The sequence below is a fragment of the Suricata suricatta genome, chromosome 9, assembly GCF_006229205.1.
Source record: "Suricata suricatta isolate VVHF042 chromosome 9, meerkat_22Aug2017_6uvM2_HiC, whole genome shotgun sequence".
In the NCBI taxonomy this organism is placed as follows: Eukaryota; Metazoa; Chordata; class Mammalia; order Carnivora; family Herpestidae; genus Suricata; species Suricata suricatta.
The window spans coordinates 11,508,753-11,532,065 of record NC_043708.1 but is presented as its reverse complement, the minus strand read 5'-3'; the positions used below and the strand labels follow the sequence as shown (position 1 = coordinate 11,532,065).

The 23,313-nt window shown below is 39.7% G+C and overlaps 1 protein-coding gene and 1 pseudogene across 1 annotated transcript in view; one reads left to right on the top strand and one right to left on the bottom strand.

Moving 5' to 3' along the window:
- The window catches only part of CATSPERB (cation channel sperm associated auxiliary subunit beta), a 107,980-nt gene that overhangs the window by 70,941 nt on the left and 13,726 nt on the right, over nucleotides 1-23,313 (bottom strand). The window contains exons 6-7 of the mRNA XM_029952163.1: nucleotides 13,531-13,626; nucleotides 9,619-9,768 (exon numbers count right to left, since the gene is read on the bottom strand). Of these exons, the coding sequence (XP_029808023.1) occupies nucleotides 9,619-9,768; nucleotides 13,531-13,626 (246 nt within the window). The remainder of the gene's footprint in view (nucleotides 1-9,618; nucleotides 9,769-13,530; nucleotides 13,627-23,313) is intronic.
- On the top strand, nucleotides 14,778-18,836 carry LOC115302896 (annotated as a pseudogene).

Here is a 23,313-nt window from a genome sequence, read left to right as displayed (position 1 = left end):
AAAAAAGATAGAACACACTGCAAATACTTTGATCTCACTTTTCTTTGGCCATAGCTAGGAATGCTGAGAGCCTTTTGTTCTTAATGTGGAATATTAACCCAAAATCTAGTCAAGAGGCATAATTATTGAGGGCAGTGAGACAGCCTGAAGACAGTTGATGATCTAATGTATGTACTCTATTTCCCAAAGATGAATGTAGGACCACTCATATGGTGAAGTGTATATTTCAACTCTCAGCTGTTTTCTGTGTAGACAAAGATGTAGCAGGAAGTGCTATCATATACTTTTTCCAAGAAGAGAAAAGCTAATGACATGTGTTGCCTTTCTAAGCACCAAGTCTCATTCCACAGGTAACACTATCCTATATTCTAAGTAGGGATGGTCATCAGTATGATACCCCATGACCAGGCCCCTGCAAAAGTTTAGAAATATTTAATAGAGGGGTAAGCAGGAAAATAAATGCCTTATTCTGGTTAATACTTTTAGACTCAAATTAAGTTACAAGCCACCCTGTATAACAAACAACCAGAACTGATGTAGACCACTGTGAAGAGTTTGGATTTTATTCTACTGGCCAAAGGGAAGCCACCATGTGTTTGAAAGAGGGAGGTGATATGATTTGGTTTATACTTGAGAAGATTCTGGTGGCTGTATAGATGATGGGTTATACTGGGGCAAGAAGAGAAATAGGGAGACCACTTAAGAAGCTATGAATTAGTCTCATGGAAAACCAATATTGATTTAAGATTTTAGCAGAGGAAAGAAGCGATCACACTGGGGATACCTCCTGGGTATAGCACCACCCCAGAATGTCGTGAGAATAAGAGCAGTCAAGACTGTGTTCCAGATTTTAGTTGTAACTTCATATTAATTGGGATAAGGAATACTGGAGAGGAACAGATTTCAGAGGGAAATTAATAAAGAGTTCTAGATCAGAGTTACTGTATTTGAGATGCTCAGTGGACATCAAGAGGAAATGTAAAACATAGAGAGTTGCATAGGGGAGTTTGGTCTCCAAGGAGTGCTCAGCGCCAGAAATATAGATTTCAGAATTACTGGCCTAGAGATGGCATTTCTACCATAGGACTGGGTTAAGTTTCTCAGAGAGAGAGAGACAGACAGACAGACAGATAGAGGAGGGGGGAAAGAGAGGGGGAGGGAGGGAGGGAGAGAGAGAGAGAAAGAGAGAGAGAGAGGAGAGACATGGCTCCATAAGTAAGGAGAGAGTCCAGGACAGAGCCCTGAGTTTAACAGCTACTTGAGGGCACACCAAAGAGGAGCCCATCTAGAAAACTAAGAAGTGACCAGTCTGATCAGATAAAAGCAATCAAAGCCAAGAGGATAAAGAGAGAGTGGCCACCTGTGTCAAGTGCTGCTGGGAAGGCAAGTAGAATGAGGATAAAGACTTGGTAGCTGGTATCACTTTAAATGTCAGTGGACAAATGCTCCAATAAAAACACATAGGGTAACAGAATGGATAAGAAAACAAGATCCATCTCTACGTTGTTCACAAAAGACCCACTTTAGAGCTAAGGACACCTTCAGATTGAATGTAAGGGGATAGAGAACCATCTATCATGCTAATGGTTGACAAAAGAAAGCTGGAGTAGCCATACTTATATCAGACCATCTAGACTTTAAAATAAAGACTGTAACAAGAGATGAAGAAGGGCATTATATCATTATTAAGGGGTCTATCCTCCAAGAGGACCTACCAGTTGAAAACATTTATGCTCCAAATGTGGAAACACCCAAATATATAAATCAATTAATCATAAACATAAAGAAACTCATTGATAATAATACCATAATAGTAAGGGACTTCAATACCCCACTTACAGCAATGGACAGATCATCTAATCAGAAAATCAACAAAAAAAACAATGGCTTTGAATGACACAAGACCAGATGGACTTAACAGATATATTCAGAACATTCTATCCTAAAGCAGTGAAATATACATTCTTCTCCAGTGCACATGGAATGTTCTCCAGAATAGATCATATACTGGGACACAAATCAGCCCTCCACAAGTACAAAAAGATCAGGATCATACTGTGCATATTTTCAGACCACAATGCTATGAATCTCAAAATCAACCACAAGAAAAAAATTTGGAAAGGTAACAAATACTTGGAGACTAAAGAACATCCTACTGAAGAAAGAATGGGCTAACCAAGACGTTAAAGAGGAAATTAAAAAGTACATGGAAGCCAATGAAAATTATAACACCACAGCCAAAAACCTCTGGAACGCACCAAAGGCCATCATTGGAGGAAAGTATATAGCAATCCAGGACTTCCTAGAAGGAAGAAAGGTCTTAGATAACAACCTAACCTTATACCTTAAAGAGCTGGAGAAAGAACAGCAAATAAAAACCCAAAACAGCAGAAGACAGGAAATAATAAAGATTAGAGCAGAAATCAATGCTATCAAAACAAACAAATAAACAAAAAAACACAGAACAATGAAACCAGAAGTTGGTTCTTTGAATTAACAAAATTGATAAACCACTAGCCAGTTTGATCAAAAAGAAAAAGGACCTGAATAAATAAAGTCAAGAATAAAAGAGATTATAACCAACACAGCAGAAATAAAAACAATAATGAGAATATTATGAGCAATTATATGCCAATAAAATGGGCAATCTAGAAAAAATGGACAAATTCCTAGAAACATATAAACTACCAAAACTGAAATCGGAAAAATTAGAAAATTTGAAAGAGTATACCAGTAAAGAAATTGAAGTAGTAATAAAAAATCTCCCAAAAATATCAGAGTCCAGGGCCAGATGGTTTTCCAGGGAATTCTACCAAACATTTAAAGAGTTAACATCTATTCTCTTGAAGCTGTTCCAAAAAATATAAATGGAAGGAAAACTTCCAAACTCTTTCTATGAAGTCAGCATTACCTTGATTCCAAAACCAGACAAAGACCCACTAAAAAGGAGAACTATAGACCAGTTTCCCTGATGAACATGGATGCAAAAATCCTCAACAAGACATTAGCTAACTGAATCCAACAACACATTAAAACAATAATTCACCACGACCAAGTGGGATTTATACCTGGGAGGCAGGGCTAGTTCAATATCCACAAAACAATCAGCATGATTCATTACATCAGTAAAAGAAAGGACAAGAACCACATGATCCTCTCAATAGATGCAGAGAAAGCATTTGACAAAATATAGCATCTTTCTTGATAAAAAATCCTCAAGAAAGTAGGGATAGAAGGATCATACCTCAAGACCATAAAAGCCATATATCAAAGACCCAATGCTAACATCACCCTCAATGGGGAAAAACGGACAGCTTTCCCTCTAACATCAGGAACAAGACAGGGGTGTCCATTCTTGCCACTGTAATTCAACATAGTATTGGAAGTTTTAGCCTCAGCAATCAGACAACACAAAGAAATAAATAGCATCTAAATTGTCCAGGAGGAGGTAAAACTTTTATTCTTTGCAGATGACATAATACTATATATAGAAAACCCAAAAGATTCCATCAAAAACCTGCTAGAACTGTTTCATAAATTTAGTGAAGTCGCAGGATATAAAATCAATGCACAGAAATCGGTTGCATTCCTCTACACCATCAATGAAGCAACAGAAAGAGAAATCAAGGAATCGATCCCATTTACAAATGCACCAAAAACCATAAAATACTCAGGAACCAAAGAGGTGAAAAACCTATACACTGAAGACTATAGAAAACCTTATAGAAAGCTTATGATAAAAACTAAAGACACACAAAAAAGGGAAAAATATTCCATGCTCCTGGATAAGAAGAACAAATATTGTTAAAATGTCAATACTACCCAAAGCAATTTATATATTCAATGCATTGCCTATCAAAATAGCACCAGCATTCTTCACAGAGCTAGAACAAACAATTCTAAAATTTGTATGGAACCAAAAAGACCCCATATAGCCAAACAATCTTGAAAAAGAAAAACAAAGCAGGAGGCATCACAATCCCAGACTTCAAGCCATATTACAAAGCTGTCATAATGAAGACAGTATAGTACTGGCACAAAAACAGACACTCAGATCACGGAACAGAATAGAGAACCCAGAAATGGACCAACGAATGTATGGCCAACTAATCTTTGACAAAGCAGAAAAGAATATCGAATGAAATAAAGACAGTCTCTTTACCAAGTGGTCCTGGGAAAACTGGACAGTGACATGCAGAAAAATAAACTCAAAATGGATGAATGATCTAAATGTAAGACAGGAAACCATAAAAATCCTCAAGGAGAAAACAGGCAAACACCTCTTTGACCTTGGCTGTAGCAATTTCTTACTCAACATGTCTCCAGAGGCAAGGGAAACCAAAGCAAAAGTGAACTATTGGGACCTCATCAAAGTAAAAGGCTTCTGCACAGTGTAGGAAACAGCAAAGGTAAAAGGCAAACAATGGAATGGGGGAAGATATTTGCAAACAACATATCAGATAAAGGGTTAGTATCCAAAATCTATAAAGAACTTATCAAACTCAATACCCAAAAAACAAATAATCCAGTGAAGAAATGGGCTAAAGACATGAGTAGACACCTCTCCTAAGAAGATATCCAGATGGCTAACTGACACATGAAAAATGCTCAACATCACTCATCGTCAGGGAAATACAAATCAAAACCACAATGAGACACCACCTCACACTTGCCAGAAGGGCTAACACTAACAACTCAGGCAACAACAGATGTTGGGGAGGATGCTGAGAAAGAGGATCTCTTTTGCACTGCTGGTGAGAATGCAAACTGCGGTAGCCACTCCGGAAAACAGTATAGATGTTCCTCAAAAAATTAAAAATAGAACTCCCATATGACCCAGCAATTGCACTACTAGGGATATAGATGTGCTGTTTCAAAGGGGCACATGCACCCCAATGTTTATAGCAGCACTATTGACAATAGCCAAAGTATGGAAAGAGCCCAAATGTCCATCGGTGGATGAATGGACAAAGAAGATGAGGTATACATATACAATGGAGTATTACTCGGCAATCAACAAGAATGAAATCTGGTAATTTGCAATTACGTGGATGGAACTGGAGGATATTATGTGAAGTGAAATAGTCAGAGAAAGACAAATATCATATGACTTCACTCATATGAGGACTTCAAGATACAAAGCAGATGAACATAAGGGAAGGGAAGCAAAAATAATATAAAAACAAGGAGGGGGACAAAACATAAGAGACTCTTAAATATGGAGAACAAACAGAGGGTCACTGGAGTAATTGTGGGTGGGGGGCTGGGCTAAATGTATAAGGGATAATAAGGAATCTATTCCTGAAATCACTGTTGCACTATATGCTGACTTGGATGTAAATTTAAAAAATAAATTAAATAATAAATTGGGGGGGAAGGAATTGGTGGCTGGGGCCACCTGGGTGACTCAGTTGGTTAAGTGTTCGACATCAGCTCAGGTCATGATCTCAAGGCTCATGAGTTTGAGCCCCTGTCAAACTCTGTGCTGACAGCTTAGAGCCTGGGGCCTGCTTGGGATTCTGTCTCTGTCTCTCTCTGCCCCTGCCCCACTCATACTCTGTCTCTCTCTCTCTCTCTCTGTCTCTCAAAAATAAATAAACATTAAAAAAATAATAAAGAACTGGTGGCTGGAACTGACAATATGGAGATCAAGGATGATCTTGGGAAGAAACATTTCACAAGAGTGGTGGGCACCAAACACTCATCTCCAGTGGAATGAAGACAAAGCAGGAGATGGAACAACAGAGCATCATGTACAATAGGTTCTTTGCCCAAATTTTGCTTCAAAGGAGAACAGAAAAATACCTAGGATGTTCCAAACAAAGTAGGGTTTGTCCGTATGCCAATGGACCCAATCCAGTAAGGAGAGAGAGCAGAGGATGCACCGGGAAAGGTGACATTTGCAGCAGGGCTGCAGGAGCAAGGTGCTTCAGATGGTCACAGGCAATGGGATCCAGAACATGAGGGTTGGGGGTGGCAGAGACGCTTCTCGCAATGCAACAGGTGAGAAGGCAAGGCACAGGAGCACCAATGCGGGTAGAACGGCGGGTTTGCAGGGGCGACAATGAAGGAGCGCCTTGTGGTCGATCTTGGTTTTTCGACACAAAATATTAGATCAAGGCACAGCTGAGAGCGGAAAGGGGAAGGGCATGATGTGGAGGGTTTGAGGTGCGGGAAGAGATGTGAGATAAGGTCACTTTGCGGCGTTTGAAAATAAACATACCAGTGAAAAGAGGCAGGATTTCTGGGTGGTGCTGAGTGCCACTTGAGACTTGTGATTGGAAATTTACAGTGCGACCAGTCGGTGGAATTTGAAAGGGAGCCTGGTGTGCAGTGTTTTCTCTAGCAACATTCTGCTATGTCAGGGCAGGACTAGAGGTGTTTTATTTTTTTACATTTATTTATTTTTGAGAGAGAGGGGGGGGAGGGGCAGAGAGAGAGGAAGACACAGAATCTGAAGCAGGCTCCAGGTTCTGAGCGGTCAGCACAGAGCAGCCCTATGCGGGGCTCGAACCCATAAACTGTGAGATTATGACTTGAGCTGAAGCTGGACATTTAACCAACTGAACCAACCAGGGCGCCCTTAGAGGTGTTTTTAACCAGAGTTGGCACGGCACGGAAGTTACAGAAAATCTGCAAGGATGAGCTATGCAAATTACCGGGTGTGGCGGGGAGAAAACCAAGGGTACTGGGAAGTGGAGAAGGTGGTAGGGACAGTACACTGAAGTCTCAGTGAAATCAAAGAAGTGCTGGAGTGGGAGCAGAAGAGATGGACAGAATGTGGGGGGAAGGGGTATGGACAGTGCGAGACGCTCATGGTGCAGAGTCCACAGATAACAACATTATGGGAGATGATGAGGTCCAGAACATGGCCGTAGAAGCAAGATGGGGGAAGATCATTGGAGGAGAGGAGGCCTGGGAGCCGAGTATTGTGTGGATCATCCATATGGATGGTGAAGTCACCAAAAATATTGACAAAAATAATGTGGGGAGGAAGGCAGGAGTCCAGAGGTAAAAGTCATCAATGAGTGAGTTTAATAACAGGAAGGTCAGCATAGGCTGCGAGCCAGGAGGAATTGGAGGGGAGGTCTGAGTTTGGAAGGAGCTAGAAGTTTTGAAGGGAACTCAGGGTAGTCACTAAGAAGCCCTAAGGAGCAAGGGTGATGGCCCGGCCCTGGGCATGAGACACGTGGCCATGTGACAGGGCTTCCAGGGAGGGGATGTTACCGGGACCAGCCAGGTTTCCCTCAAGGGTAGCAAAGTGAAGGAGAGCCATTCAGAGAAAAGATGAGTGGTATGGGGGACATTGTTGCAGACAGACCACAGATGTCAATGAATGGCTCTGGGGGGATGGAAAGGGGCAGACATTGGGTCAAATTAAGGAAAGTATAGAACAGCATGTGAGATAGGACAGAACCATAAGTGACCTGGGAAGCTTAGGTTTCTGGGGGTGAGAGGCAGGGCAGGCGTGTGAGGAGTGTCCCAGAGGAGGAAAGTGGGTGCCAGGTCCAAACCAGAATCCATGCGGCTCCCAGAGACCTGTTCCCACCATTAACCCCGTGTGGTTTGAAGGCTGGGGGCGGGGGCTGGTGATGGGAGCTCGGGATGGGATAGGTGAGTGAGTGGGTGGGGCGCGGACAGACTAGGGCCCTCGAAAAGGAACTTTAAGTTTAGGCAGCGGCAGCTTGATACTGTGGGAACTTCTTATTTGCTTCAGTACAGTGGAGGACAGCTAGGGGGAAGGTGGTTTCATCTGGAAGGAAAGAAGGGAGGGAGGGAAGGAGGGAGGAAGGAAAGGTTCCCAAGCTGTTTTTCTTGAGAGGTTGAGGCAGACTGGTAAGCAAGGTCCCAAGGAGTGGAGGCTGTTCCTTCTCTTCTGTGACTTTCCTTGGCCTGGCTCCCCTCCTGTGGCTTGGGGAAGGCAGGCAGGTGTGGAGGGAGAGAAGGAGGGGTCCTAGCCTGGCAGCCATGGAAGAAAGCTAGAAGAGGAGCTGAGTTTCCATCTGGTTGACACAGAGGGGAAAGAGACACAATTTCTAACGAAACGAATTCAGCCCGAGCAAGCATTCAGGAGGAGAGAACACAAAAAGACTAAACCATTAGGAGTTCAAAGACATTTGGGGCAAGGTCATTTGTCTATTCCTATCCCAAAGCATACTGTGTGACTCTGCTACTTTCTAATAAGTCACGGTCGGGCAAGTGTTTGTTCTTTGGCTATTCTTCTTTGAAATTATGTTATTCACATTGTTTCAGTCTCCCGTAGGAATTTTGGGATTGGCTTGTCAATTTCCACACACACAAAAACACTGCTGTAATTTTTCTTGGAATTGTGTTGAATTGACTAGTAAATCTGGAGAGAATTAACATCTTCACAATACTAGAAGTTCCTGTCCATGAACATAAAGGATTTCCTTTAGTCTTAAAAAAAAAGTTTTATTTTAAGTTTATTTATTTATTCTGAGAGAGAGAGAGGAGAAAGAAAACACAAGAGGGGGAGGAACAGAGAGAGAGAATCCCAAGCAGGCTTCTCACTGTCATTGTGTAGTCCCACCTGGGGCTCAAACTCGTGAACCCAGGAGGTCACAACCTGAGCCGACATCAAGAGTTGGACACTTAACCAAACTGAGCCAGCCAGGGGCCCCAAATTTAGTCTTTTTATTTATGACCTTCATTAAGGTTTTATCATTTCTTTACAACAGGTCTTACAACTCTTTTGTTTATTCCTAGGTACCTTTTGTGGTTTATTACTTTCTGAATAGGATTTTTTAAAAATTATAATCTTTAGTCTTTGGTAAAATGGTTTTTTATATTGTCATTTCATCCCTCAATTTTGTAGCACTCCAGATTTGTTCTGGTAGCCTGACTGCTGCTGATTCTTTTGGATTTGGGGGTACCCATATTATTTGTGAGTAATATGATTTTGTTTTTTATGTTTTAATTCTTTTATTTTTCTTTTCACTTATTGGGTTTGTGGACTAGAAGTTCACCTAGGAAAAACAACTACTATAATACATTAGAAGTTGAAATGATGGGGCATGTGGGTGGCTCAGTGGGTAATTGTCTGACTTTGGCTCAGGTCATGATCTCACTGATGAGTTCAAGCCCTACATCAGGCTGTGTGCTGACAGCTCAGAACCAGAAGCCTGATTCGGATTCTGTTTCCCTCTGTCTCTCTGCCCCTCACCTGCTCACGCTCTGTCTCTCAATAATAAACCTTTTTTCTAAAGTTGAAATGCATAAGGATAGGAATCTAAAAGCACCTACATAGTAAATGAAATAATACGATGCCGCCTTAGAGCACAACACGCATTTACACGCAGCAGGACAGATTAGAAATGCAGTGAGTCCTCTCTGAGAGGAAGTAACGTATTAACAGAAATCAGGGGATAAGTGAAATCAGGAGAGACACTGCCATCAGTACGAACATGACCAAAAGTCACAGAGTAAAAATAGTCGATCACACCTGCAAGTGGACAAGGGGAAGTGACAAAGGGTAAATTTGCTGGTATTTTTAGGACACATTTTTACTCCATTGTGTCTAACTTGCACTGCCTGTTAAACATGGCTGTTATAAAACACAAAACCCACATCCAACTTTCAATAAAGCCATGAACTTACCATTGTATGTTTCATTCAAAACGAAGCCAAGTAGTGCTACATCGTTGGCACAGGGGCATTTTGCCACTTTGAGATCCACTGCATACTGAGACACTACACTGATACTGTTCTTTGTCATTTTGGCCCCGAGATTCCACTGAAGAATAGGTTCTGTGGAAATCAAATGTAAGTGTTTATTTCTTTTTTTTTTAAGCACAATATCTGGTATTTATTAAGCGTTCTATTATAAACATTCATTCTTCATTTTCTTCTCTTCCCATGAAAAGTTACAAATTGATTTTCTTTTTTTCTTTTTTTATAAGTTTATGGTCAAATTGGTTTCCATATAACACCCAGTGCTTCTCCCCACAAGTGCCCACCACCATGACCACCACCCCCTCCCCTCTCCCCCTCCCCTTTCAGTCCATGGTTCGTCTTCAGTATTCAGTAGTCTCCCTTGATCTGTGTCCCTCACTCTTCCCTGCTCTCTTTCCCCCTTTTTCTCCCCATGGTCCCCTGCCAGGTCTCTCCTGTTAGACCTATGAATGCAAACATATGGTATCTATCCTTCTCTGCCTGACTTATTTCGCTTAGCATGACACCCTCGAGGTCCATCCACTTTCCTACAAATGGCCATATGTCATTCTTTCTCATTGCCATATAGTACTCCATTGTATATATATACCACATCTTTCTGTGCTCATGGATTGAAAGAATAAACATTGTTAAAATGTCATTATTACCCAAAGCAATTTACACATTCAATGCAATCCCCATCAAAGTTGCACTAAGATTCTTCTCAAAGCTAGAACAAACTATCTTAAAATTCATATGGAACCACAAATGTAAGTGTTTAAATTATGGCTGCAGGCTTGAACAGGGGACGTTCCTGCTTTCCTTTATAGGTTTTTTGGTTTTTGTTTTGTTTTTATTTTCCCCCAAGTTTTTGTTTAAGTTCCAAATTAACTAACAAACAGGGTAATATTAATCTCAGATGTAGGATTTAGTGATTCCACCCAACATGCAACACCTGGTGCTCATCACAGCCAGTGCCCTCGTTTAGGGATTTTTAAAGCACTATGTAAAGGGCCTATTCCATCTTCCATTAAATGGGAGTATTACCTCACCCTTTATCGGTTTAAGGAAAAAAAAGTTGATTCTTATTTCCCAGAGTAGAAGGAATGAAGGCTCAGTGCATGATGAGGGCCCACCACAGTTAAGGTCTCATCCCATGGGGGTGGGAGACACTGCTTTGGTCACCTTTGGGGCTACGATTGGCTGCAGGCTCTCTCCCTAGAAAGGGAGTTGTTGGGTCACAGGACATTTTTAATGGAGAAGAGCTTCTGCTTCAAAAGCCCACCACACACACTGACTTTTTGTTCTCTTCCTCTGCTTCCACAGACATGGCAGCAGATCTAGAACAATGGGAATAAACCAGAACACCCGTAGAAGATGGGGAAAGGTATCATGTAGGAGGAGACACTGGGAGGGATTTCTGGGAGCGACACACAGGTTGGGCTGCATTACGAGGAAAAACCAATCAGAAAGGGGACATGTTCCACCCCGCTCCCTGGCAATCTATTCTTGGATATGCAAAGCGTTGGGGGCCGGATGAAGTCAAATTTTAATGATAAGAAAATAGGGGAATTTTTTTTTTCTTCTGAAAAAGTGAGAAAAGGGAGAACAAAAAGCAAGCCAGGGCAATTTGACAGAATACTGCTGTCTGCATTTTCAAAAACAAAGGACTTTTAAAAAGAGGTATCTAATAATTGATTCTTTTGCTGTTTACATTTCTACAATGTAGATCTTTACCATTCTCCCCCAATCTGCAGCAAAGCCTGAAGACTTTAGGTGATACATTTTTCACTTCCTGCAAAAGCAAGAAATGGAGGTAGGTTTCCATCTGGGTTGATACAGGGTAGCTTAGAACAGAAAGAGAAAGAATTTATAAACCAATGTTATTCGCTCTGAAATTCAAAGAAATGAGGTATGGCCGCTGACTCTCCAGGGTGATAGCAAATCTGTGCAGGCAATTAATTACTGGATCTTACAGGACAGGGAGACTGGACCTTGTGGCTGGGACATGGTCACATCAAATTGAAAACACCTCGTATATACAAGCTCACGAGAGTCAGATACTGTATTTTAACTGTTTTAAGAATGAGGGAGTGATTGTAAGTCTTGAATACTACTGAGAAGTCAAGAAGGAGACAGAAAAGTGACCCTTATGAAAGGGAACCAGTGATTGTGATTAGGAACAGTATTAGTGGTCTAGGGGGTGGAGCTGGAGTTGGTAGTGAATAAAGAGTTCCTACTCTAATCCTAACTTTAACCCTTAACTGCCCCTCCTCAAAGCTTTCTTCCCATGTCTCCAGCATTTCAATAAATGCGACCAGCATCCATTTGGTTGCTCAGTAAGAACTCTAGGATTCATCCTGATTCCTCTGCCTCCATGATCCCACCAGGAACTCCTACCAGCTCTATTTCCAAAACCCATTCTAAAGACTCTTGCTTCTCACCATCTCCACCGCTAACCCCCCAGCCCAGGTCCCCAGGACCACCTCCCTAGTGAACCGGGGCAACAGATGCCAGTCAATCTTCTTTTTCCCATTCTTGCCATCCTTCTCTGAGGGTCTTCACATAGTAGCCAAAGTGACCCATTGAGAAAGCATGAATCAGAACGTATCACTCTCCTGCTTAAGACACTCCAACACTTTTCATTATAATTAGAATAAATCCATGGGGCGCCTGGGTGGCTCAGTTGAACATCCAGCTCAGGTCATGATCTCACGGTTCGTGGGTTCGAGCCCCGTGTCAGTCTCTGTGCTGACAGCTCAGAGCCCGGAGCCTGTCTTCAGATTCTGTGTCTCCCTCTCTGTCTGACCCTCCCCTGCTCACACTGTCTGTCTGTCTGTCTCTCTCTCTCAAAAATAAATAAAACATTAAAAAATATTTTGGAAAAAAGAATAAATCCTGCACTTTTTACCGTGCTCCCTATTGGCCTCTCCAAACTTATAAGCGACTCTGCCTGTCATTTACTCGACTTCCACATCACAGGCCTCCTTTCCGCTCCTCAAACACGTGAATCTTATTTCTGCATCTGGAACCTTTAAGAACAACTAATTTGTAGAACTCTTTGCCACCACTTTACCTCTAAATTAAGCGTACACTAGCATTTAAATGCAGTATATAGTAACCTGAGTACATTTCAATGTGTAAATGATTCACATTTCAAAAAAAATTTAATTGAAATAATTATATACTGTTATTTTAGTAGGTAAAGGTAGCTAGCACAGGACTTCAAAATATCCATCTCAAAGGCTTGCAATAACTAGTGAATAATTGACTATTTTTTAAAACTTGGACACCATGACAAAATCATAAAGCACAATATTTTGCCATTTTTTAGATATTTTAATTTTGGTTAAAGAAGTAAAATAATTAGAATGATTGGAGCTGCCTCTGTTCCTTCATGGCTCCATGATTCTCAAATTTTCCCCAAATGTGGCCAATCCATGAAACTGCTCTGTATGTTTCTAATTCTAATGTTTTTACTACAATATATATGTATCCATAAACAGTACACAGCATTATGTCTTCTGAATTTTAAGTAAAAGAACAGTATCTTTTACAACATGTTCATAGGAAAGGCAAAAACTTTATAAAGCCATTGTTCATCATGACCCCCATATTGTTATAGAAAAAAAGATATATTTCCATGCCTCTATAGCACTCTTTGCAGACCTCTAATAACCATTAAAGGTGTATATTTCTTTGTCTTTCTCATCAGAATGTGAGCCCCTCAAGGGTAATGATAATCTTTCTCTAATTTTTATCTCTAGGACTTAGCACAGAGTCTGGCATATGGTAGGTTATAACATTTATTGAAAGAATATTATAAATTTCATTTTACTTTTATCTGTTGGCATTTACCTCGGACTTTATCCAATAGTGTTCCTTCTGTAGTATAAATATTTAATCCCTGTTGTAATGTGATCCTTACATACCATTCTTCTACAGCTGCAATATCTGTTTGAAAACAAAAGGTAAATAATCAGCTATTTTTTGTGTGTGGGCCAAATTGGTGAAATTTAAGGCTATATAAGCATGACCAACATTATTGTTCATTTCCCTATCGCTTTGACTGCATTTACATATAAAGTTTCCCATGCTTTTCCTACAGACATTTTGATGATAAATAAAAAAGAATTATGGTCTTACTACCACAGCCATAAATCCAGATAACAATATTTTAGATCATTATTTTTCTATAAGAGTTGTGGTTTGGTAAAGAAATGATGACACTTCATGCGAAGTGGTATACTATTATTTTAAAGTAGACCATGATTAATTACAACATATAGTGTAGGGGCACCTGGGTGGCTCAGCTGGTTTAGCGTCCACCTTTGGCTCAGGTCGTGATCTCACAGTTTGTGGGTTCAAGCCCTGCATTGGGTTCTGCATGGACAGTGCTAAACCTGCTTGGGATTCTCTCTCTCCTCCTCTCTCTCTGTCTTTCCCTCATTTGTTCTTTCTAAAAGTAAATAAACTTTATATTATATATAGTTTTTAAATAATTTGAGGTATGAAGAATAAGCCAATAGTGGAGATAAATAGACTAAAACATAATTAATATAAATGAAGACAGAAAGAAAAGTAGAACAGAAGAGGAGTATCTGGGTGGCTCAGTCAGTTAAGTGTCCGACTTTGCCTCAGGTCATGATCTGATGGTTCATGGGTTTGAGCCCCATATCAGGCTCCACACTGACAGTGACAGCTGCTGTCAGTGTGGAGCCTGCTTGCAATTCTCTCTCTTTTCCTCTCTGCCCCTCCCCCACTCATACTTTTTCTTTCTCAAAATAAACTTAAAAAAAAAAAAGAACAGAAAAAATGGAATAGAAAATAGCCTGATGATAAATTTCAAAACAACCATATCAACAATCACATTAAATGTAAATGGTCTAAAAATACCAATTAAAAGACAGCCTTCCAATTAGATGTAAAAATCAAGACTGAATATGCTATCTATAAGAAATCCACTTTGAATATAAAAGCATTGATGGGTTAAAGTAAAAGAATGAGTGGGGCCCTGGGGAAGCCCTGGGTGGTGAACTCAGCCTGGGAGCTCTTGTGACATGGGCCAAGGATGAGGCTACAACCAGGGTACACTCATGAAAAACATGCCTGGCCCAAATGACTTAGCTGCATGGACTTTCACATACACCTGGGCATGTAGCTGGGTCTGTGCAGTGGCTGCCGAAGCAGCTAGTGTGCCCAGATAGATCAAATGACATTTGTGTTTCTTGCTGTCACTATTTTTCATCAAGCAATTCCTGGACTTTGAGAAAGATAATGGTGTGAGAAAACATTAAGTATGTTTCTACGAAAGCAGCTTTCCATGTGACTGGCTGACCCAGAGAAGTCAATCTTTGGATGTATGACTTAACTGACCCTTGGTGGGACTGGTTCAAAGTTGGTATGTACATAACTATCTTTGACTTTTAAAATATGAAGAGCCCTGAGAATCCACAGGTCTTAGATAACTCTTTACAAGTTCTCCCTAACATCAGAAATGGTGTGGTTCCTATAATGGTACATGGAGTGACTGAATATAAGGAAAAGTGTGGATTTAATTTTTTTAAATTTTTGTAAATGTTTACTTTTGAGAGGTGGGGGTAGAGGCAGAGCATGAGCAGGGAAGGGGCAGAGAAAGAGGGAGACAGAATGAAAAGTAGGCTCCAGTCTCTGAGCTGTCAGCACTGAGCCTGGCAAAGGGCTGGAACTCAGGAACTGTGAGATCATGACCTGAGTGGAAGCCGGATGCTTAACTGACTGAGCCACCCAGGTGCCCCTGGATTTAATTTCCTTATTAACAGTAACATCCAATTATTATCTAGATTGGATTTATAGCAACTGCATCTCTTTCCACATGGTTAATAACCAGCACACACTTCTGGTGGTAATACTAATCCTGCTCACCCTAAATACACAGGAAATATTAATCCCATCCCACCTGCAATGTGGTTAATGTAGTACAAGATGTATATGAAACAGCCAGGAAGCCATGCAACACAGGATCAGCTAGTAGATCCAGAGCTTGGAGTTGACGAGGTTCAATTACAAAGCTCCAAACACCTAGTCAGGTAGTTAATGTGCCCTCACATCTGTCTCACATGCTATTCAAGAATTCAGGGTATATATACACAATGGAGTACTACATGGCAATGAGAAAGAATGAAATATGGCCATTTGTAGGAAAGTGGATGGACCTCGAGGGGGTCATGCTAAGTGAAATAAGTCAGGCAGAGAAGGACAGATGCCATGTGTTTGCACTCATAGGTCTAGCAGGAGAACAGGAGAAACCTAATGGAGGACCAGAGGGAGGGGAAGAGGGAAAGAGAGTTGGGGAGAGAGAGAGGGATGCAAAACTTGAGAGACTATAGAATACTGAAAACGAACTGAGGGTTGAAGGGGGAGGGGAAGGGGGAAAAGAGGTGGTGGTGATGGAGGAGGGCACTTGTGGGGAAGAGCACTGGGTGTTGTATGGAAACCAATTTGACAATAAACTATTTAAAAAAAAAAAGAATTCAGTGAGTTCCACACTGAACTGCAGTACGAGTTATAAAAAAAAAAAAAGAGGGAGATCTGGCTGTTAAAACCCTAGTTACTTTGGGTAAAGAAGACATGTCCACTAGATAAGTGACCAAGGCGATGGTATCCCAGTCTGAAAAGCTGGAATAGCACCATAGCTATTCCAGTGCTGGAATGTCTATGTTTGCTAGACCAGCTGGTTGTTTTCCCTGGAGTCCTTTCTATAGCTCCAGCACCTCCATTACACTAGTAACCGGAATAGTTTTTCATCCTATCTTGCTGCAGTGTGGCTCATTTTCTCCTCACCTGCAGCCCTCCTCTGCTCTCTGGTTTAAATTTCTGCCTTCCTCCATCTGATTGGATTCTTAGGGGGAGGCATCAAAACTTTTGTGTTTGATCTTATTTACTGATGCCTTGATTTTGTTTTAAAATTCATTTGTGTGCTTTCATTCTGTTGAATGTGTTCTAAAGGTTGTCTTGGGGGGAAAAGGCAAGAAAATGAGAAAAGATACATTATGCAAATACTAATTCACAGACAGCTGTAGTGGCTTTATTACTATCTGGCAAAGAAGATTTCACATTAAGGTAATATCAGCAATAAAGATGCAGCAATGCATATGATAAAGAGATTAATTCACTAAAAAGGTGCAACAACCCTGAATGTGTACATGCTTACCAAGAGCGTCAAAGTACACGAATCAAAGGCTGATAAAACTGAAAAGAAAAATTTAAAAAGCCACAATTATAGTTGGCTATTTCAATGCTCGTCTCTCAGTAACTGACAAAATTCAGTAAGAATACAGAAAAGCTGAACACTATCAAACCAACTGACCTAACTAACATTTATTTATAGAACATTCCAGCCAAGAATAGCAGAATAACTATTTACAAATGTGCATGGAAGATTCACAAAATGGGCCATACCAAACATCTTAACAAATTATCATATGAAATATGTTCTCAGAACACAGAATTAATCTGGAAAAAATACATAACAGAAAGCTATCTGGGAAATCTCCAAATATTTGGACATCTTACAATGTACTTGTAAATAATCACAGGCCAAAGAGAAGCAGCAGGGCAAATGAGAAAATATTTCTAATTGAGAGAAAATGAAAACACACCATATCAGAATTTTTTAGATGTAGAGAAAGCAGGGCTAGAGAGAAATATATAGCAGTAAAATATTTATATTGGATAAAAGAAAAATCTCATCAGTGATCTGAAGCTGGGGCTGAAAGATAGTAAAGGCCTTACACAGAGTCAAATAGTAACTATTTTGGGCTTTGTGGCCCATATGGTCTCTGTCACACCAACTCTATGGTAGTACAGAAAAGCAGCCACAGCAAGCACATAAAATAATGAACATGTCTGCGTTCCAATAAAACTTTGTTTACAAAAACAGGCTGCAGGCCAAAAGTGTAGCTTGCCGACCCCTAATCTAAATGTTCCCAATTTAAAAAACTAGGCAAAAGGGGGCAAATTAAACCAAAAGCAAGTAGAAGAAGAAGATAAAGAGTGAAGGTCAATGAAATGAAGGCCAAACAAACAAAACCCCAAAACCAATATTCACAATCAATGAAATCAAAAGATGTTTCTTTCCAAGGGCCTATAAAATTGATGAACCTGCCAGACTAATCAAGAAAAAAAGGTACAAATAACTCATATTAGAGATGAAATAGGGAACCTCACTGCAGACTCTCTATTCTACTCGTTATGTCATAAATTCAAAAATGTATGAAACGGAAAAGTTCCGACAAAGATGCAAACTGCCAAGACACACTTAAGAAGAAATAGAAAACCCGAATATTCCCACATCTATTAAGAAAACTGGATTTGTGGTTAAAAGCTTTCTCACAAAGAAAACTCCAGGCCCAGGGGTCTTCACTGGCCTGAAGAATCCCACCAAACATTTATGAAAACAGAATATCAATATGACAAAATTTCTTCCATAATATAAGAGACTCTTCCTCATTTTATGTATGTATGTATTTATCTTAGAAGTCAGCTTTACTTTCAGTGTTACCTAGTTTTAAAAGCCTACGTACTTACTTTTCCTTCCCTCCAGGTTTATCTGCAAGCCAAGATTTCAAAACCCACAGCAAACAAACACACAGCATTGTGGGATTTCAGCCAGTGACCACCTGCATTTCATTTTGGCAATTAACCCAGGCTGCCCTTTCAAAGAAACTTCTGTGCAAAGTGCCGTATTTCCTAGAATGAGGCTTGGTTTTTTTCAACCTTGAAGTCACCCTCAGAAACCCAAGCTTTCAGAACATAGTTACAATACCACCATCGTTGTGGTAATTTTACAATCAATAGCCCCCAAAGTTACTTTATTTAACAGAGGGCTTCAAGACAAGGTGAAATTTCTTGGCATTGTCATCTGCCCCTGCTGACTGTTCTACATCTCTTTCCGTGGGAATCTTCACCCTTAAAGTCCAGGGGACGGCCTCAGCCGCACCAAGTTGCCAAGCAGAGCCCATCTGGATGGAGAGGAGGGGGTCTGGACACAGGGCTCCTTGCTGGGCCCAGCACTGCTGTCAGATCCAGCAACAATGAACTTGTTCATTATTCATAAATGCTGTCCAATAAAGAGCATGCATCAAAACTTAAAAGCCAACCCCTCTGCCCAGATTCCTGGATAAAAAGGATTTTTAAAAATCTGTATAATTTGAACCAAAAGGGTGGCTATTAAAAATAAACTAAGAAGTATCCAGAAACAGGTTTCTAGCAAAAGCTTGACTTCCAGTACAATAAAATGATTTAGACATGTTCTTTTTTATCTGTGGGGAATGCAATGGTATCATAACCTCTTATTTAAGCCTTCTGAAAATCCTTAAGTAGAAAGTATTTCAATTCAGAGACCAAAGTGAAAATACCTTTAAAAGAAAAATAACGTAGGTAGGAAACTATGTGCATCTTGGCAAACACTTTCTAACCCACCACGAGGTTGGGCTTTCTGAGAAGGTCAGTGGTTTCCCAGTCAAAAACATTCTCGAAGTCATCAGGAATGGAAGGATGGAGACTCAGCATCTGGGCAGGGGGGTTTCTAGTTCCCTTTCTGGGGCTCAAGAGCCAGATGGGTTGATCCTGCAGGGCCTCATGAAGACATTCCCCAGGGTGGTGAGTCTAAAGCATCTGAGGTTCCATAAGAACTCCTGGATGTTATCAGCTGTGCCAGGCTACCTGGACTCTTCCCCAAAGCCCTGCATTCTCCTTTTTTCGGCTTAAGGTTGAGCACCACCCTGGCATTCAGCAGCAGCATCCACAATGACAAAGCAGCTCATTTCATAGTGATAGCATTATCAGATACCAAATGGAAATAAAGACATAAAGAGAAAATAAAACTCTAGGCAGATAACCACAAGAACCTACTAGCCAAATGAGTCCAACAATATACACAAAGGATAATACATCATAACCAAGAGTTGTTTACCCTAGGATTGCAAGGCCAGCTCAAAATTCAACAATGAATCAATGAAATCTACCATATCAACATACTAAACAAGAAAATCCTTAGTTTCTCAACAGATGCAGAAAGAGCATTAACAAAATTCAACACCAATTCATGATAAAAACTCACCAAATTAAGAAAAGAAGGGAACTTCCTTAACATGATAAAGGGTATCTACAAAATACCTAACATAATACATAATGTTGAAAGATTGAATGTTTCCTTCCTAAAATTGGAAACAAGGCCTAGATGTCCTCTTACCATTCCTATTCAACATAGTCCCAGAGGTTCTACCTCTAGAATAAGACCAGAAAAAGAAATAATCTGAATACATACTGAAAAGGAAGAAATAAAATTATGTCTATTTTTCCACATAGAAAAAACAAAGAAAATACAGACTACGAGAATCAATCAGTGACTTTAACAAGGTTGCAAGGCAATTGGTCAGTCTACAAATTCAATCATATTTCTACATAGTAGCAACCAACAGTTTGGACATTCAATTATTAAAAATAACCACTTACGATACACCAAAATCATGAAATACTTAGGTACAATTTTTTAAATGTGTAATATCTCTATGCTGAAAACCACAAAGCCCTGATGAAGTAGTTCAAAGAAGATATAAATAATGGAGAGGTATACAGTATTCATGGATACAGTGCATACAGTGTCCAGTGGTAAGATGTCAATTCTCTCTATAGATTTAATGCAATACGAAATTTAAAACCAAAGGATTCTTTACATAGAACTAAACAAGTTTATTCTAAAATTTACAGAGAAAGGTAAAAGAAATATACCAACCAAAACAATTTTGAAAATGTATCAAAGTTGAAGGATTAATATTACTTATTATAAGCTTATTATTTATAAAGCTGAAGTAATCAAGATAATTGGTATAGATGAAGAGACAGGGAACCCAGAAACAGTAATCAATGGAGACAAGTTTTTACAACAATGGTGCTTGAATGATTGGATATTCATATTCCCTCAGCCCATATAATGTACAAAATTAGCTCAAATTGAGTTATAGATCTCAATACAAAACCTGGAGCCATAAGCCTCTGGAAGTAAATATAGGAGAACATCTTTGTGAACCTGTGTCAGCTATGATGCCAAAAGTGCAATCCATAAAATAAAAAATTGATAAATTAGCCTTTATCAAAATTTAAAACTCTGATCTTTAATAAATTTTAAGATATATATTTTAAAGATATATGTGTATATATGTATATATATATATATATATACACCCTATATACACATATATATGTGTGTATATATTTTTTGAGAGAGAGAGAGAGAGCATGAGCAGGGAAAGGGGCAGAGGGAGGGAGAGAAAGAGAAAGAGAGTGAGAGAGAGAGAGAGAGAGAGAGAGAGAGAGAGAATCTTAAGCAGGCTCCATGCTCAGTGGGGATCCTGATGTGGGGCTCTATCCAAGATTCTAGGATCATGACCTAGGACAAAATCAAGTCATATGCTCAACCGACTGAACCACCCAGGTGCCCCAAGGGATGTTCTTTAGAGATTAAAAATATAAGCCACAGACTGGGGAAAAAGAATTTGTAAATCATATATTTCATAAGGGACTTGTATCCAAAATACATAACAAACTTGCAAAAGACTTTCATAGGTAATTCAAATGGCAATATAAGCACAAAAAAATGTTCGATGTCATTAGTTATAGGGAAATGTAAGTTAAAATTATTATTAAATGCCACTATATACCTATTAGGATGTCTAAAATTACACACACACACACACACACACACACACACACACACACACACTAAATACTGGCATGGAGTCAGATAACCTGCTTGTGAGAAGGCAAAATGATACAGCTATTTTGGAAAATAGTTTGACAATTTCTTATCAAGTTAAACTTACATTTACCATGTAACACAGTGATCCTACTACTCGATATGAGCCAAATGCAATAAAAATTTATGTCCACAAGAGAACTTGTATGAGAAGGCTTGTAGCAGCTTTACTACACTGCCAAGCCCTGGAAAACCCAAATGCCCTTCAGTAAAACTAACTATGGTACATCCATACAATGGAATCCCATCCAGTCAGAAACGGAAGAGATTACGACATAGATGAAGCTCAGATGTATTATGCTAAGTGAAAGAAGCCAGATTCAAAAGGCTACGTTTTCCATGATTCTGTGTAAATGGCTCTAGAATAGGCAAAATGGTAGGAAGAGCACACAGATCCAGGGCTGCTGGGGCTTGGGCAACAGGGAGAGGCTGACTACTGGTGGGGTGATTTTACTGGGCAATGGATCAGTTCTGGATCTTGAACGTAGTGATTATGCAATTGTACATGTTTGTGTAAACTGCTAGACCTGGATAATAAAAAGGGTACATTTTACTAAAGGTAAATTACACCTATTTTCAAATAAAAAAAAAAAACCCGTCAAATTATGAACTGTAAATCAAAGAACAACTCTTTTTACTTTGAATAGTTATATGCTGTTCAGACTTCAGATGGCCTTCAGCACTCTCTAGCTATCACTACATCGCCCTACGGCTCCATGGGCCTCAGTTAACTCATTTGAAAATGGACATGATAATGGGCCCTATTTTACAGGGATAAATAAGTTAATAGAAGTATAGTGTTTACAGTAGTGATAAAATACGAGAATTCAATTAGTGCTACCTGCTGGCTCTACTGCTCTTCCCAAGATGCTCCACTCCATGGCAGGGCAGGAAATAAGATATGATTAAGGAAGAAAAAATGAATGAGAAAGTACGGTCTCCTTTCCCCTGAATACTTTTCTTTTCCAATTTCTAGCATATTACTAATTAGACCATCCTCTCCTATTGTTTTATGGGCTCAAATATATTTCTATTATTCAGTCCAGGGAGTTGTGGCAGAGCTTATTTGGTGTCTTTCCACAAAATACTCAAATTCTCAGCTCACCCTTGTTCCTGTCTGGGTGACCCTCAAATCACTGCATTTCTGAAACTAAAGTTTGTAAATAGAAAAAGCAAAAATAATAAGTGATCTTCACTTTTTCAGTTCTCAAAGGAATGTCAATATTATGCAAAGGAGCTAGAATAATCCATCCTTACACTGATGACAGTGAAGATAGATTTTTACAAAAAGGAAGAAAGAGTATGAGTTTTGGGATGAATTCCTTGAGAAAAAAAAAAACCCCACCAAGCTTTCAATAGATCAGTTTAGAAAAAATTGAGATGAATAAAGGATAAAATGCTGATATGAACCATATCAGATTTTACAGCCCTAGGGCTTCTTTTACTTTTGCTTTGACACTTCCTTACGTGGAATCTTTTGTATCATTTCTCTAACCAACCCCCCACTTTCACTCTGGATGACACACAATTTTATATGTCCTTTCATTCCTCCTATACATAAAGGGGTTGGCCTATCAGATTTCCATTGTCTTGGTCCCTCATGACCATCTGACTGACACACAAGTGGATGCTGGATCAAAACTTGTTGATTAAAGAGACTCCTCTGGGAATTTAGAATTGGGTTGGTCCCTAAGAAACATATGTTTAAAAAAATGACTAGCAATGAGACAGGTTTAGGAAGCTGGTTTGCAGAGAGAGAGAAAAACAAGTGTAGATTATGGAAAATATAGAGAAGAGAAATAGGGTGAAAGTGGTCTTGAGGGTCTGGATGATTGTCCATTTCT